The sequence below is a fragment of the Cyanistes caeruleus genome, chromosome 5 (assembly GCF_971803275.1).
Source record: "Cyanistes caeruleus chromosome 5, bCyaCae1.hap1.1, whole genome shotgun sequence".
Classification (NCBI taxonomy): domain Eukaryota; kingdom Metazoa; phylum Chordata; class Aves; order Passeriformes; family Paridae; genus Cyanistes; species Cyanistes caeruleus.
In genome coordinates this window covers 56034288-56051011 of record NC_141705.1, presented here as the reverse complement: position 1 = coordinate 56051011, position 16724 = coordinate 56034288, and the positions used below count along the sequence as shown (strand labels likewise).

Genomic DNA, 16724 nt, shown 5'->3' with positions numbered 1-16724 from the left:
ATAGCTGTAGAACTTATTCCTACAGAGAAAAGAAAGAAAAGCACAAAGTTCCGTGTTTGCTAGGGCATGAGCCATACGTACGCTGAACTTCCAGCATGCTCCTCTGCTCCGTGTTCTGCAGGGGCTGCATCAGCCACAGGTGCATCATTAGCTCCTGTGCCATCAGCAGAGCCATCCACCTGTTCCTGGCTGTTCAGTGCAGCAGTTCTCTGTTCTTCTCCATGCACTGTAATTGAATTTTCAGAAGTTACATCTATTATTCTCTCTCTCCCTGGAGCTACCCTTCAAATGAGTTCTAGAAATAGTCAGTAATGGTTCCTATTTTAAATGGACTTTGTTCATCTGGGATAAAAACAATCATAAACAAACTACTTTCCCAAAGAGTAAGGCTGAACCTTTCCAGACATTGAGACTACTTGTGGATGCTAAATGCAAAAAGCAAGCAGGAACACACAGTCTGTGTGAAACTAAGTCACACAAAGCTTCTCACTCTGGCCTGAGAAAGCATAATGAAAAATCCAAGCAGTCCTTGGTAAAGGACAGCAATCTTTGCAGGTGCTGTTTAGAATCCTTGTTGTTTCCTTGCAAGAAATAGTCATGGAGTGCTGTTCCAATTCACCAGTTATAGTGATGTGTAAGTTTAAGGACCAATGAGAGTTTTACCTCTCAGACCTTCTGGAACACATCTATAAAAGAAGATGTGGAATAATAAACTTTGCTCTCTTGGACAAAGCAACTAAGAGAGTCATATCGTACTTCTGGTTGTTCCTAACACAGTACGACAACTGCTCTGCTATGGAGCAACACAAAACCTTTGCTTTGTTCACTCTACACCCAGCTAAAAAGGTGATTCTCAAGGACAGTCCCTGGAAACTACAAAATTACTTGGAGCATTGTCCCCTTAAACATTGTCATCATGTCCCTCCTGAGTTAAGGTAATTTGAAGATGGAGTTCTCTGGGATGCAAAATGTAGAACATGTAAAAGATTTCTTAAGAAAGGATGTTCTTGTTATCGATATATTTCATTCTTAAGGAAGGATGTTTTTGTATTGATATATTTCATCCTTGTGTATGCCCAAGCCAAAGCAACCGGAAGGGAGATTTAATCCATGAAATAGACAGCAACTAACAAACAAGATCTCAGTGATGCCCATGGGTTAGAAAAACAAATTCCTTGTTGGTAGAATTGCCTTGTTAAGCTTCAGACCTTGCCATGCTTCCAGGAGCTCAGAGCCAGGGGAAGATTAAGAAAGCTTCAGGAGAAGGATGCCCACAGAGAGTGGATACAAAGAATGCAGAACTGAGGGGCCAAAAGGATATCCAACCCAAGTCCCAAGATAAGGAAGCCACTAAGAAACCCAACTCTCCTGAAATCAGCTTTGACTGGTAAAAAGTAATTCCTGCAGGGGGAGATTGCGACCACCGACTCAAGGAGCAGCAGCTCAAGAAACTGCCCAGCCCAAAAGAAGAGACTGAGCAATGGACTGACTGGACTAATTCTAGGGAGAAGTGAGACAACTGGGAACCAAAAGAAGACAGAAGACTAATTAGGAAAATGGCCGTGTCACTTGTAACCAATCAATACTAATTTCTTGGTTTGTTCAAATTTGTAAATAATTGAAGTTTTGCTAGTGAGCGTGTCTGATAGGTGAAATGGCACTGAGCAGCCAGACTGAAAGTGCAGCACTGAAAGAAACAATCAATGTCTCTCCCAAGTGTACAACTATTGACCTGTTGCACCAAACCCAGTAACCAATGCAGTTTTTGTGGGCAACATCTTGACCAAGTACAAGAGAGATCAATTTTAAAAGGCCCTGTAACAGGCCTCAACTCTTATGGCAGGGATTTTCCACTGTGACTGATAGAGGCCACCACACACACATTGCATCCATTCTCTAAGACACTGGCTAGCAGCCTGAGCCTGTCCTCTGCCTTTTCCTAAAAGCACTTTCAAGCCCTGTTGCTCCAGGTTCTTGGAAAAGAATAAAAGTCATGATTACATTCTAGATCAAAGTCCATTACCAAGTGTCAAACATCAACTCACCTTCAGGAAGCTTCCATTGATGCACATGAGAAGGGAAAGAAAAGAAAATACAATTAGATTGGGTGAGCCCCCTGTGCTGCATGCAAACCTCAGCTCAGAAAGCAGTTCTAGCAGAGGAGTGAGCAAGGCTAGGCTATCACCCTCCAAGTTGGCTTAAGGGCATTCAAAGCAGGAGCACAAACAGCTGCTGCCCTGAAAACAACCAAGTGGCTGCTGCTGATTCTGCTCTCATTGATGCAACTGGATACAAACAGAGGCAGCTTAGGAACCATCTGAAAACCCTCCTCCCTCCTCCCCTCTTCCTGTTCCCTAATGCAATTTGGGCTGGAGCTGTTTTGTTCCCTTGTTCTCTTTTAAACTGGCAAATTCTGCTATTTTAACTCTAAACACTTCACGTTAGAAAGAGCTGCTGAAGAAAGGAAACCACAGCAGGCATTGTGAATAAAGAACTCTATCAGTCAGTGCTAGAACTGTAAAAAACACATGGGTCTGCCAGGTCCAACCTGGCAAGGGCTCCTCCCTCTATGGACACCAGCAAGGAGGGACTTCCAGGAATGGGCAATTTGGAGCTTCCCAGCAAGGGCTGTGCTTCCAGCCAGCTGCCCGTGGCACCCACCTAAGACAAGTGAGTTGTGCAGCACTTCTTTATCCCTTCCCCTCCCACAAATCAGAAATGACAACAACATGTGGGTCCTCACCTCTGCGTTGTCATCCTCCCAATTAATGGGACTAATGGGACCTCCTGGCGGTGCACTAGAGGGAGCAGAATCAGAAGAACATGCAGCCATCAATTTCACTCAGCACAGAGGGTTACCAAGACACAGAATTGCAGAACTTGAAGTAACCCCTTATTCTAATTTAGCAACATCCCAGCTGAGAAACACAATCAAGTGCAAGAGTTTTTATGTTCGGCAAGCATTTCAGTGTATCACAGTCCATAAGGTAAGAAACATTACAATAATGACTTCCTGACAGAGAGGAAATATTTCTCCTGCATTTTGCCAGTTTTAGGGGTTTTTTCCATTCCTTCTCTTCCAGACAGGCCACTATGATCCAAGTCAGAATTCTCCAAACAGAATCAAGTAGAAGCCAAAAGATTGGCAAAAACCTGTGTCTACACGGAAATGGCAGCAGAAATTACACTTTGGAGAGACCCTTTATCTGTCACATACAATTCTAGATCTCTTGGCTCCTGTTGAAGTCTGCTCGCCAGTCCTTGGTTTGAATTCTCATCTGATCCGGAATCAGATGGATACTGCTGGCTCTCCTCCCAGTCCTGCAATGGGGTAAAAAAGGAGAGAGATTATGAAGCTCCACATCCTGCTTCCCCATTTCAGTTCCCTAACTGGATTTGGGCTAGAACCTTCCTTTCCCTCGTTAGCCCTAAACACTTGGCGTTGGATGAGCAGCTGCTGAGAAATGGAAAGCACAGGCACAGGAATTTGGGGCAAAATGTTTGCTGCTCTATTGGCCCCAGGCAAACAGGACTTGGAGTATGTGCAGTCTGTCAGTCAGTGCTAGAACTATAAAAAACACATGGGTCTGCCAGTGCCATCCTGGCAGGGGCTCCTCCCTCAATGGACACCAGCAAGGAGGGACTTGCAGGAATGGGCAACTTGGAGCTTCCCAGCAAGGGCTGTGGATCCTCACCTCTGCGTTGTCATCCTCAGGACTTGGAGGACTGATGAGACTTGCTGTCCATGCACTAGAGGGAGAAGGACCAGAAGAACATGCAGCCATCAATTTCACAGTGCACAGAGATAGAAAATGGCAGAAATTGAAACAATCCCTTATTCTGATTTAGCAACATCCCATGCCAGAAACACAGTCAGTGCAAGAGCTTTAATGGACTGCAAGCATATCAGTGTATCACAACACATAATGTAAAGAAACATTCAATAATGACTTCCTGAATGGAGAAGAAATGTTTCTCCTGGATTTTGCTGGGCTTTAGGGGTTTTTTCCCATGAGTTGCCTTCCAGACAGGACACTATGGTTCAAATCAGATTCCTTCCCACAGAATCAAGCAGAATCCAACAGTTTGGCGAAAACCTGTGTCTACCCTATGTCAGCAATGACACTTTGGGGAGACACATCATCTGTTACATACTCATCGTTGTCTCTTGATTCCTCCTCATCATCTCTTGGCCAGAGCTCAGCTGAATTCTCTGCCTCCCTGGAATCCTGTGAGTGCAGCTGACTCAGCTCCCTGTCCTGCTCCTCTGAGTTGTCATCCTCCGTAGTCAGAGGACTAGCAGGATCTGCTGGCTGTGCCCTAGAGGGAACAGAACCAGAAAGAACATGCACCCATTTCAACACAAAGCCAAGAATTTCCCTGGGCACCAAGGCTTACCAACAGGTAACACCTATTCTGTTCTAGCAACATCCCAGCCCAGCACCACAGTTGTTCCCCCAGCTGCTATGTACTGTAAGCATTTGAAACTTATAGCGAGCCATACTGGAATAAATATTCAACCATGACTTAATGGAAGGAAAAGAAAGGTTTCATCTGGATTTTGCTATGTGGTTTTTTTGATTCTTTTACTTGCTTCTTTGACAGATAGGTCACTATATTCCAAGTCAGAAGTTTCTGCACAGACTTGAGTAGAAGCTGGAAGTGTGGCAAAACCTGTTCTTACCATCTATCAGAAATTAGAATCTAGAGAGACATTTTACTCTCACATACCCATCATTAACTCTTGGTTCCTCTTCATCAGGAGTTGTCAGGGGCCCAGCTGAATTCTCAGCTAATCTGGAAAGCTGAGAGTGCTGCTGGTTCTGCTCTCTGTACTGCAGTGGGGTAAAAATGGAGGCAAATTAGAAGCCACTCAAATCAACTCTGTCCTACTTCCCCTTTACAGTTCCCTGATTGGATTTGGGCTAGAACCTTTTCTTTGCCTTAGCCCCAAAATGGGCAACTTCTGCAGTCACAGCTCTAAACACTCCTGCTGCATGACCAGATGCTGAAGAATGGAAAGCATACCCGGCATTGGGAGGAAGGAATTCCAGTTTGCTGCTCTATTGGCCCCAGGCAAACAGGACTTGGAGTATGTGCAGTCAGTCAGTCAATGTAAGAACTACAAGGAACACACAGCTCTGCCAGTGCCATCCTGGCAAGGGCTCCTCCCTCTATGGACACCAGCAAGGAGGGACTTGCAGGAATGGACAACTTGGAGCTTCCCAGCAAGGGCTGTGCTTCCAGCCCGCTGCCCGTGGCACCCACCTAAGACAAGTGAGTTGTGCAGCTCCCCCTCTGCCCCTTTCCCTCCCACAGAGCAGGACAAGAACATGTGCATCCTCACCTGGGAGTCCTCATCCGACCAATAGGGAGGATCAAATTCAAACAGCAGCCAATCACTAGAGAGAGGAGAACCAAAAGAACATACAGTCATTTAAATGCACAGCCATTTCTTTCTCTGGCCACCAAGGGTTACCAACAAAGAAAATGTTGGTACTCAAAACATCCCCTGTTCTGAATAAGATGCATTCTCACCCAGAAACACCATCATTGCAAGAATTTTTATGTACTGCAAGCATTTCAGCATGTCAAGCAGTTCTCTTAAATTCAATTGTGGCTTCACAAACAGGGAAGGAAGGTTTCTGCTGGATTTTGCTGGGTTTCTTTTAATTCTCCTCCAGGCAGACCACTATATTCCAGGTCTGAAGTATTTGCACAGAGTTTTGCAGAACCCTACGGCTTGGCAAAAACCTCTTTCTACCACATATATGGAATCAGAGTTTTAATAGACACTTTCTCTCTCACATACCCATCATCTTCTCTTGGTTCCTCTCCATTGTTCCTTTCCAGTGGCTCAGGTGAATTCTCCGAGGCCCTGGAAAGACGTGGCTGCTGCTGGCTCTGCTGCAGGGGTAGAACGGGGTAGAAATGGACACACTTAGGAAGCAGTGGAACTTGACCCTTCCTGCTCTCCCGTTTCAGTTCCCTAATTGGATTTGGGCCAGAGCTGTTTCTTTGCCTCTTTCTCCCTCCAACTGGCAAGTTCACCTGTGATAGCCTGAGCACTACTTTTTAGAGGAACAGCTACTGAAGAGAAAAAAAACCCCTAGACCCAAACCTGCTCTGGTGTTTGGTGTAAGAGGAGCTGGGTCATGCAAAGTCTGTTGTGAAATTGGAGGCCTTTTCTTTGCACAGGTTCAGGAACAACCCTGTCAGGATATAACTGCCATGCAATGTTTGCTGCATGTGTCTGCTTTGCACAGCAGTAGAGGCATCCCAGATTTGAGCAGACACACTGCTCTGAGGGCTGCATCAAAGCATAGTCTTTCAAAATAGTAGGGTAAAAAGAAAAAATCCCAAATATGCCCCTTTTAAAGACTTAGGGGAATAAGAAAGAGAATTAGTGTGTACCCCAGTCAGCTGCAGTTGCTTTTGACACCTCAGTGACAGGGGGACCTTAAACTGATGCTGCAGCTAAAACACTTCTTCAAATCAAAGACTTCCTCTGCTCTCTTTTGAATCACTGAAGCAACAACCTCTTTTAGGTTGTTCATCCACTCTCTGCAACTGATTCTCAGGCATGCTGATGTGTTTGGGAGTGTGTTTGGGGTTGACTGGGAACTGTGTCTAAAGTGCTAAATCAGAGCCATCTTTCAACCTTTGAGGCCAGGGGACTTAGTAAGATTGCAGAGGGCAAGAAAATTCCTATGGATGCAACATGGAGAGGAGTGTGCCAGTCACTACTTACCACAGGAGATTCATCATCGCTGATGGTGATGACTTCAGGCTGCGGAGAATCTCCTGTGAGATCTATGACTTCTTCAGCAGTTGAAAAAGAGAAGGTTAGAAGTGAGGTCAGAGATTGCAGAGGAATGCAATGGGCTGCCACTGTGGAACAGACTGTGCTAGGATTCCCTGTGCCCAAGGTGTCTTTTTTTCAGGAATGGGTCCAACATTTCACTCAAGCATTGCCCTCAGCAGTCCACAGGGAGCATTGTCCTCTGTGCATTGCCTCATGTGTCCTGCTGAGCATTGCCCTGTGCCCTGATGGGACAAAACAAGAGGAAGAGCACCTGAACTCCTCACAAGTTCTGTTGGATAACAACAGCTTACGGGAGGAGCACACCAACAGATCATTCCTCTCGCATAGGGGAATGTTTAGCACACAGGAGAAAAAAACCACCAAATCTATGGGGGATGCTAATTTTACAGTACCATGCTGTCCATGCTCCCCTGAAGAATGGGCCCCAGCTAGTGACTAACTTTTCTTCATCTTTGTGCAGCTTGGGAGATGCCAAACTCAGCCTGCCACCTACACTGTGGCAGCTGAAGTCACTGCCAGCTCATCAGAGCACCCATTCAGGTGTTTGAGCAGCACTTGGGGCCTTTGCTAAACAGCTCCTCTCCCACTAGAGGCCAATGGACAGAGTTCAGTAACAAACCAAAACAGCTGTCAGTGGGCTGGTTGTTTAGGGATGCTATACCAGGTGGTTCCTCAAGCCCAAGGTTCCCTTCCTCCCCAGGAAAGGGCCTAGGAACTGTCAAAAGCACCCATTCAAATGAACTCCAAGCCTCCAGAAGCAGTTTCTGTTCTTACCAGCCTCTCTTGGCTCTGTCTCCAAGGTTCCACCAGCTCTGGAGGGCAGCAGCCTGCTCCGTTTCTGAGCTGGGGTAGAATCCAGCGCCTCTCCAGAGCGCTTTCGCTGACCCTGAGAGAGAACAAAGCCTTAGCATTTTCTGTGGCACTAATATGAACATGGCACTTGGTTTTTGCCACCCCAATGACAGCACACAAGGATACACAAAACACTCCTGCAAAGGCTGCAATATGCATCCAATGGTGCTATGGGCCATTCCCACCTAAGTGCATCTCCTCAGAGCAAAGACATCAGCCCTGAACTCCGACAGGGTGCCTCACCAAGAAAGAGCCTGTCCCAACCCCTTGTAAATGAGGAGAGCAGTTCCCAATTCTAGCAGGCTGCTGCTCACACTGTAAGCAGTTGTGAACTATTGCTGCTAACACCCACAGACATCCAAAACTTTCAGTATTCCAGAACACCATGTTATATAAAGTTTTCAAAGGTTTCCGTTCTTGTCCTTTTGCTACAAACTCTTGAAATACTTCCTAGAAGTAGCCCGTAAAATGTTTCAAGATTCAGATCAGCACTGAGTAGCAATGTACTTACGGAGCTCATGGTGTTTTTGGATCTAAAAGCACCGGCAAAGGAAGTGGGACCAACACCAAAAAAGGAACCTCAGGGATGGGATCAATCCCTTTGGCTCCTTTGGGTAGCCCACTGCCGATTATTTGGTGTGACTGAAAACTGCTGTTCCAAACCTGTCAGAAAAGTACAGGAGAGATTGTCTATTTGGAATGCCAATTTTCTTGAATACCCGCATGCCCCAAGACTCCCATTGCCAAGTCTTTTGTTCCTGTTCAAAGCTAGGTGGGAAGTTCCTGACTCTGGAACTGGAGCCCACCTGCAGCCCATGCTGCAGCCCAGAACAGCCCCTCAGCATGACACTCAGCTTTTCAGGAGTTGTCTGCACTCACCTGTACAGTCACTGCCGAGTTTGGCTGGCAAATTCAGCACACGGCTCTCTGTACGCAGCCGGGATGGAGAAGACGGACACTCCACGTCTGCTGCGCAGCAGAGAATCCGTCAACTGGCTCAAGAGACTCGGTGTCAACAGAACCTTGGGAGCAGGAGTGCCCCTGACAACCGGTGCCAACATTCCATGCCCAGCTAACGGGGCTGCGCTTTGCTCACCCATGGAGTTGCAGAAGGCCATGGAGGCACCGCAGCCATGGCCTGGTTCTGCTGCCGCTGGCTCCATCGCGGTGCTCAGGTCCCTGTCCTGCCTGGCCTGGAACCTTGCAGGGACAGGGCATCCACAGCTTCTCTGGGCAGCCTGTTGCACTGGCTCAGCACCCTCCTAGCTCTTGCAAACATCTGATCCCAACCTTCCCCTTCCCCCATGGCTCTCTGCCCCCTCTGGGCACTGGAAGGCCACAGTCAGGCCTCCCCAGCCCCTGCTCCTCTCCCGGCTGCACAGCCCCAGCTCTCCCAGCCTGGCTGCACGGGACAGCTGCCCCAGGCCTCCACACATCCCCAGGGCCGCCTCCAGCCCTGCTCCACAGGCACATCCCGCTCCTGCTGGGCCCAGCTGGACACAGCTCCGCACGCGCGGCCTCACGGGCACAGCTGCGCCTCCCGCCACCTTCAGCCTCAGGCACCTGAGCATCACTGGAGCCTTCCTGTGCCCAAAGAACCCACAACAAACCACACCTCCCCAAAGCTAAAGCAAATTTAAACCCTTCCTTAACCTTCCTCCTCCAGCTTTATTGGTCTCTGGCTGTTTTATATCTAATGGGACTGCTTTAACTTGACCCTGAGTAAATAGCAATTAACACAGAATCCAAGTTTGTTGGAGTTTTTGTTTTTCTCAAACTGTTCCAACTATCATTCAGATCCTGATTTCAAGTCTCTGAAATCTTGATATTGTCAGGTGTTGAACTACTCCTCTACTAGAACTTCCCAACAGGGCTGAGGAGCTTTGCTCTGCTCCTGGGGTCAGCACCTTTCCTCCTGAGGACCTGCTCTGCTCTGCACGGTACCACAGCAAAAAAAGCATAATTAATAATCAGTTGTCCTTCTAGCCACTCTGTTGTGAGGCCTGTGTTGAGAGGGATGGGCTGGGGCTCCTGAGGGCACCAGGGAAGCCATCTGAGCCCTGCCAGATGCAGGAATGCTCAGCCCCTGGTCCCTTTGGTTGGGTGCCCTCTGGTGTGGGGAGAACGGTGGAAATTGATCCAGTGCTGTGGAGATGAGCACAAGGATATGTTCAGCTCGTGCTCTACATGAGGAGCCTCATCTCTTACAAAACATTCCCACTTACTACAATTCATGCTTTTTGGGTAATTAGGTATCAAGTGTTGGAGAATGGGTCGGGATGACTCTTCCATTGTTGGAAAAAACCCTAAAGGAGATTCAATGCTTTAGATAAAAATACTAAGATGCTAAAGCAATTCCAACTATACATTTAATATACGAATAATTAAGCTCCTTGGATGGGTGCCAAAGCACTGAATATGAGAAATGGACAATGCAAATACGCTGTCTCTCTGTTCTGGGCTTCTGAAGCTCAAAACACCCCAATTTTTCTATGCCTCCAGATCAATGATGGAATGAGCTGAGAATGTGCTTTTCCTTCTGCTGACAACTATGCACCAAGATCAAAAACAAATTTTAAAACAACACAATTTTAAAATAAAATTGCCTCAGCTGATGCTGTTGAGCCAAACCAACATTGGTTTCAATTTCTTATAAAATCAGCTGAGTGCCATTTCATTGCAGGTTAATTGAGATCAAATTTACTTGACCATAAATGCTTCTTTAAATGCTCTTTTCAGTGTAAATACCTAGCATAGCAGGTCACCTACGAATATAGCTATTTAAAAAGACATTTCTGCTTGCTGTCATTGCATCCACCAGGAAGTTCAAAGTCTAGCAATAATGAGAAACAGAAAACATTGGTCTAAACTTCATGGCAACCCTATAAGTACATCATTTGATGTGTGTCTGTGGAAGTGTTATCTTGGAGTACTTTTGACAACTCAAGTAGTTTTCATGAATAGGAAAAATCAAAAGATCACTTTATCAGGCTAATACTAATGTTTTAGTTTCTTTTATGATGATCAAACCAAATCAGAATTAGCGGCTACAATGAACCTTGTTTATTACTACCTCTGCCTAAACATGGCAATACTAAGACATCTTGAAGTATGACTGAGGATGCAGGTAAATCACACAATCGAGACAAAAATGAAAAACCCAAATTAAGGATGCATGTCCACACAGATAACCAAATTTTAACACCTAGTGGACTTAGCTCAGTTTGGTCATCTGAGTTTTCTGTTTCATGGCACAAAGAATTTCCTGTTGCATTGTTGACCTGAGATCTGCCTTTGCCTCTTTTTTACTTTTATATAACAGAAGTCATTTTCTCTCCTCTCTTATATCCAATTATTAGATCTCTGGACAATTGCATTTCTCTTCAATGTAACTTTGGATTAAACTGCTGTAATTGAAGGAAATGTTGGTACAACACATTATGCTGCTAACAGCTCCAAGTCAGGGTCCAACTTCATCCATTCAAACGCACATTCCTTCAAAAGCCTCCAGATTCTAACTCGAATGAAACCTTGCAAAACTAAATGCAGCAGTTTGTTAACATCCCAGTTATTCTCCAAGAAACTTGCTTTCTTTGGTGTGTGCACAACCTGCTCCTCTCTCCATCTTCTCAGCACTGAAATCATGATGTTGGTGTTCAGGAACACACATAATCACAGAATGATTCTATGAAGGTGCTTTATTGAAGAGCTCTGGCTGTCAGGGGTACACATACCCAAATCTGACCCAACTTCATTTGGAGTTGAACATGTTTTTATACTCTATCATTATATAACTTATATATTAATTCTTAAACTTACATTGTTCTATTGTATGCATTGTTTTTACCCAAGCATGGATTTCTTGTGATCCCCTCTCAACCCCCTAACATTGTTTCTCATCTTCTTTAAGCAATAATCACATCTAACAATTGTATCATTTATCATCTATTGATTGCACAAGTGCAGTTTCCCATGACCTTTAGCAAGCACAAGGCCTAACATGTCTCAGGGCCTACTTTTCCCAGGGCTTGCCAAGATTAACTTTCTAAGTCCCCAAAGTTTCTGTGATGTTAAAACCTTTTTCTATCATTCCCGCCTTTGAAATCATTTTTACTTCACTATAAGTGGAAGTGTTTTCACTTGATACAATCCTTTGTTTCTGAGTTTATACTTGATGTTCTTCAAATCCTTGATGGATTTAAACGTTGTCCTGGAAATGTTGTCACAAACTGGAGAACCAGAAGATGGTGGCTGTGGATCTCGTGTCAGTGCCTTTATTATTTTCTAGTTCCAGGGTGTTTTCTTCTGTATTTCTCCTTTGAAGATGCTGTAAACCAACCAAATTGCTAAGAATACAATTAGTAAGATTATCACACTCTCAATGACAGATTTAATCCATGAACTCACATTCCACCCTAACCCTTTGAAGATTTTGCCCAACCAACTTGTAGTCAAATCCTTTTGCTCTTCCTGTGCTCCATGCTCTATTTGTTGCAACTGGTTGATGTCATATTCTCCATCTGCAGTCATATTTGGGATGTGGACACAGCAATGATCAATTCATCCCTTTAAAAAACTTACACACTCCATGGTCTTTCAGGAGTAATAAATTGTAAGTGCTTGTTTAGTTTCTAAATCTTTCGTGAGCGACTCTTGCTATTCTATCTCCCTGACCTGTTTCTCTATTCTGATTGTTTGCAGCAGGACCGAGCAAAGACTCTAGGGCTCACCCAAATTTCACTTCACTAGAGGGTTCTTTCCAAGTGTCATCCTGATTCTATTCCTATCCTAATCTTTTCTAGCTATGCCTGTGTCTAGCCACTGAGTAGTTTTTCAAGCAGATCTCACATTTTGACATTACTGATTTTGCCATTGTTAGCAACCATACCAAGATTAAGTTTTGCTTTAGCAATTGTACCACTGCCTCTGCACCCCAATGACATTTGTTATGTTTAATTTCTAGAACTTCTCTCGTGATCAAGGGAGTAACACTATTTGTCTTTGTGCAGTGACATGCCACCTTTCTGAATTTTTGTGCTTTTAGCAAATGTCTCAGTGTCTTGTCTTTTACTGAATATTTTGGCTTTGGAGGCAAATTGAATTGAGATATATTAGTCTTTAAAAGCATCAGTGCCATTGCAGTTTGCACTTTTCAAGCAGCTTGTCAGCTTGTCCAGTCTGCTTTTTGAATCCCCTCGTCAGTTTTGGAGCTTCCTGCTTGGTGTGCTCTACAGTGCATGATTGCCACTGGTTCAGGTTTTTGTACTGCTTTTATTAACTGCAGGACTGCATCTTGATGTTTAATGTGTGCACCTTGAGAAGACAGTAGTCTTCTTCCTTTCCACAGTGCTCCGTGTACATGCACTGCTCCAAAAGCATCCTTTGAGCCAGTCCGTATGTTTACCCTTTTCCCTTCACTTAATTCTAGTGCTCTGCTTAAGGCAACCAGTTCTGCCCTCTGGGAAGATGGATTTGGTGATAATGCTTTTGCCTCCACTATCGTACTGACTGTTGTTACCGCATATCCAGCGTATCTGGTCCCGTTCTGCACCAAGCTGCTTCCATCTGGGAATAGCTCTCACTCTGGTTGCTCCAGTGGGATGTCTTTCAGGTCTTCTCTTGATGAATAGGTGTACTCTATTACTTCTACACAGTCGTGCTCTAATGGGCCTTCTTCAGTTGTGGTACCTAGGAACAAAGCTGCATTCAAAAGCTTAGTTGTCTTTAGTGTGACATCGTCCTGCTCAGTCATGACTACCTGGAATTTCACCATCCTGCTTGGAGATAGCCAATGGCCCCCCTTTTGTTCTAAAACAGCGGTTACCATATGTGGCACGTAGACATCCATGTGTCTACCCGTCGTGAGTTTCCTATAGCTTCTTGTATCAGCACCACGGTGGCTGCAACTGCCCACAGGCATGAAGGCCACCCGGCACTCACCTTGTCAAGCTGTTTGGAAAAGCAGCCTAGCAGCCTTTTCCAGCTTCTCAAACGTTGGGTCAGCACTCCCAGTGCTGGGTGTAGTCTTTCATGCACGAAAAGCTGAAAATCTTTGGATGAATCAGGCAATCTTAACGCCGGAGCAGTTGTCAATGCCTCCTTTAGTTTGAGGAAGGCTTCCTTTGGTGGTTTGCCCCAGGTAAATGGCTGCATCTTCTGGGCTTCATACAGGGGTTTTGCAATTAGTCCATAGTGCATGATCCACAGGCAGCACCACTCTGTCATCCCAAGGAAAACTTGCAGCTCATGCAGGTTCTGGGATTCTGGAATAACACAAATAGCTTGAATACGATTAGTACCCAGCTAACGTTGCCTTTGTGAGATTTCATATCCCAGGTAAATCACAGTCTGCCAGGCAATTTGTGCCTTTTCTCTAGACACCTTATATCTTCCCATTCCCAGCTGATTTAAAATTTCAACTGTTACCTTTATGCAGGTTGTCTTCTCTTCTGTAGCTATCAGTATATTATCTACATAGTGTAACAGCAGGTATTGTTTTCTCGGTACTTGCCCGTTCTCGGTCCAAATCTCCAGCTCCTTCACCAGCTGGCTTCCAAATAGGGTTGGACTGTTCTTGCATCCTTGTGGGAGTTGTGTTCAGGTGAGCTGAGTTTTCCTTGTGTTTTCTGGATTTTCCCACTCAGAGGCAAACCGTTTCCTACTTTCTTTGTCAAGGGGGTATGCAGAAAAAGGCATCTTTTAAATCAATGACAGTAAACCATTTCTATTTCTCTTTTACGGATGTTAACAATGTGCAAGGATTAGCTACCACTGGGTAAATATCTTTAGTTGTTCCATTAATTGCTCTCAAACCCTGTACTAGTCTGTATTGGTCAACACAGAAATTTGGGCTCTAGTGTTAACTACAGAAGTAACAGGTGCACGTTTAGGACCCACTGTTGCTATAATCAGTATTTCTCCAGTTCTGTTATTTCTAGTGATCATTTTAAATACAACCAATCTCCGCCTCTCTGCTCACCCATGAGAGGCAGAGTTCCCAGTTTCTGTGATTCTGAGGCTGTTTGGGCTCCACTCGCAGAAGCTGAGAAGGAGATTGCTTTGGCTCACAGCCCAGAGCCTGTGGAGGTGGTCTGGGTTGTAGAGTAGGGGCATTTGATACAATGAACGTGGGACAGTGGCACTTAGAAACAACTTGACTCAACTTCTAAGTGATAAGCCATCCGTTACGTTTCTGGGGACCCCCTTCTTTATCTCTAGTGACCACCCATACTGGTGGTTAGAGGTTTGCTTTCCCTTTGCTGGCTTTTCCTTAAGAGAACCAATGTATCTAACACCCTCTGCTTTCTCTGATTTTTCTTCTGGCATTTTTACAGGTCCATAATTTCTACTGTCATTAATCAGCTCTTTTGCAACTTTACTCCATGTCCATATTTTATGGTTCCTAGCAGGAGAATGCAATTGTGAAGGTGTCGGCTGAGAGGGGGTGGTGAAGGGAGTAAACCCAGGATCAGTGGAACCAGGTCAATGCGTCGAGTTCTCAAGAAATCTGTCTAGTCTATCCACAGAGGTTATAGCTGCTATGGTTTTTTTGGAGGAAAATTGCTGTAGGTTGAAGTGATTCTGGAAGGCCTTGAATTCAAGGGGTGATAATTTCAGTTTTCACAGGTAACAACATTGGTGATTCATAACCAGCAATGAATTTTCTTTTGTGTATCATTTGCAAGCAGGCAACATTGTGAATGTTTTCCAGTAGTTGGTCAGGGGTACTCACTATAGCAATGGAGTCCCCCCTTTCCAAGGGGTTCAGCCCCTCTGCCCAATAAGCTGCGTGCTGAGTTAGGGTCCATGGGTTATGTCTGTCTCCTGCTGTTAAGAAGACTTCATGTCCCCAGTACCCACTGGCTTCCCATTCTCCCAGTTGAATTTGACCACCTCCAGTGAGAGACACTGGGAATATGGATTCTGTCTCTGAGTCATGAGGGAGACGCCCGTACTCTTTTTTTTTTTTTTTCAAACTTAGCCAATTCAGCAGCAGAGTACAGGAGTTGTTTTTTTTTAGTGGTTATATGTGGATCAAGATCTTCATCATTGATATAATTACATTCTGTTTTAATTAGAGGTTTCAAACTAGGACACCAGTGTTCCCCACAATTTAATCTACGTTAGCTCCTTTTGAGGGTAAATTTGATTAATGAGAGGGGTTTTCCTCTCTTCTGTTTCTTTTAGCAAGTCAGCATTTTTTAAATTTTTATCATGGAGGGCTGCTCGCAACAGACTGATCTTATTTCTTTCTTCGTCTAATTGTTTTTGCAAAATTCTAACTAGGTTTTGGAGGGAGTCTATTACAGTTCTTTCCTCCCTTCTTTGCTTAAAGCGAGTGTTGTGGTTTTAAAGCAGCAACTAAAAAAATCACTAGAAAACTTACTTATTTCTTGCTGTGAGATGTGGATTAGAACAAGAGCAAAACAGGCTTAAAACTCAAAAGGAATAAAGAAAGTTTATTAACAAAACTACAAGAATAACAAAACCAGAATAAAACTTCCAGAAAACCCCTATTTTCCCCTACTACCCAACCATTCTCTTGTTCACATGACAACACAGAGACAAAAAACTGTGGAACTCTGGTGTTTAAAACAGTCCCAATTCCTGCTAGAGTGTTTTTATCAGTCTTTGTAGAGAAACAGGAGTCTTCTTCTGCTAATCTATGGAGTTTCTTACAAGAAAACTATTTCTGTTATAGCTTTCTATTTCTCTGATGCCAGCTGCTCGGAAAAATCTGCCTTCAGATTTTCTCCTCCCATTTCCCATCACTCTGAGGTGTGTTATGGGTCAAATGAGTCTAGGGACGTCATTTTTAAGGATGAGTTATTCAAAGGCAAAAGTTCTCTTCATTTGTCTCTGTGAGCTTCTCTGGAAACAGAAGTTTTCTTGTTGCCTTTCAAGGCCTCAAATCTTCAACTATTACTACTCCCCCCTCTGTTCCAGCACCTCACTGTATCAAAATTACTCCACTTTTGTTCAAAATCCACACTTTGAACACTCTGCTCTTCCCAATATACTCTGTCACGAATTAAAGGAGTTTATT

The 16724-nt window shown here is 44.6% G+C and overlaps 1 protein-coding gene across 1 annotated transcript; it reads right to left on the bottom strand.

The window, feature by feature from the left end:
- Positions 1-2509: 2509 nt before the first annotated feature.
- LOC147653132 (uncharacterized) lies at positions 2510-8257 on the bottom strand. Its single transcript, XM_086890443.1, has 10 exons — positions 8190-8257; positions 7601-7712; positions 6752-6822; positions 5813-5907; positions 5348-5402; positions 4732-4835; positions 4156-4320; positions 3696-3750; positions 3218-3321; positions 2510-2798 (listed from the first exon to the last, which is right to left on the bottom strand). Exons 1-10 carry the CDS (start codon positions 8196-8198, stop codon positions 2510-2512), a joined length of 1059 nt encoding a protein of 352 aa, XP_086746569.1. The 5' UTR covers positions 8199-8257.
- Positions 8258-16724: the final 8467 nt, after the last annotated feature.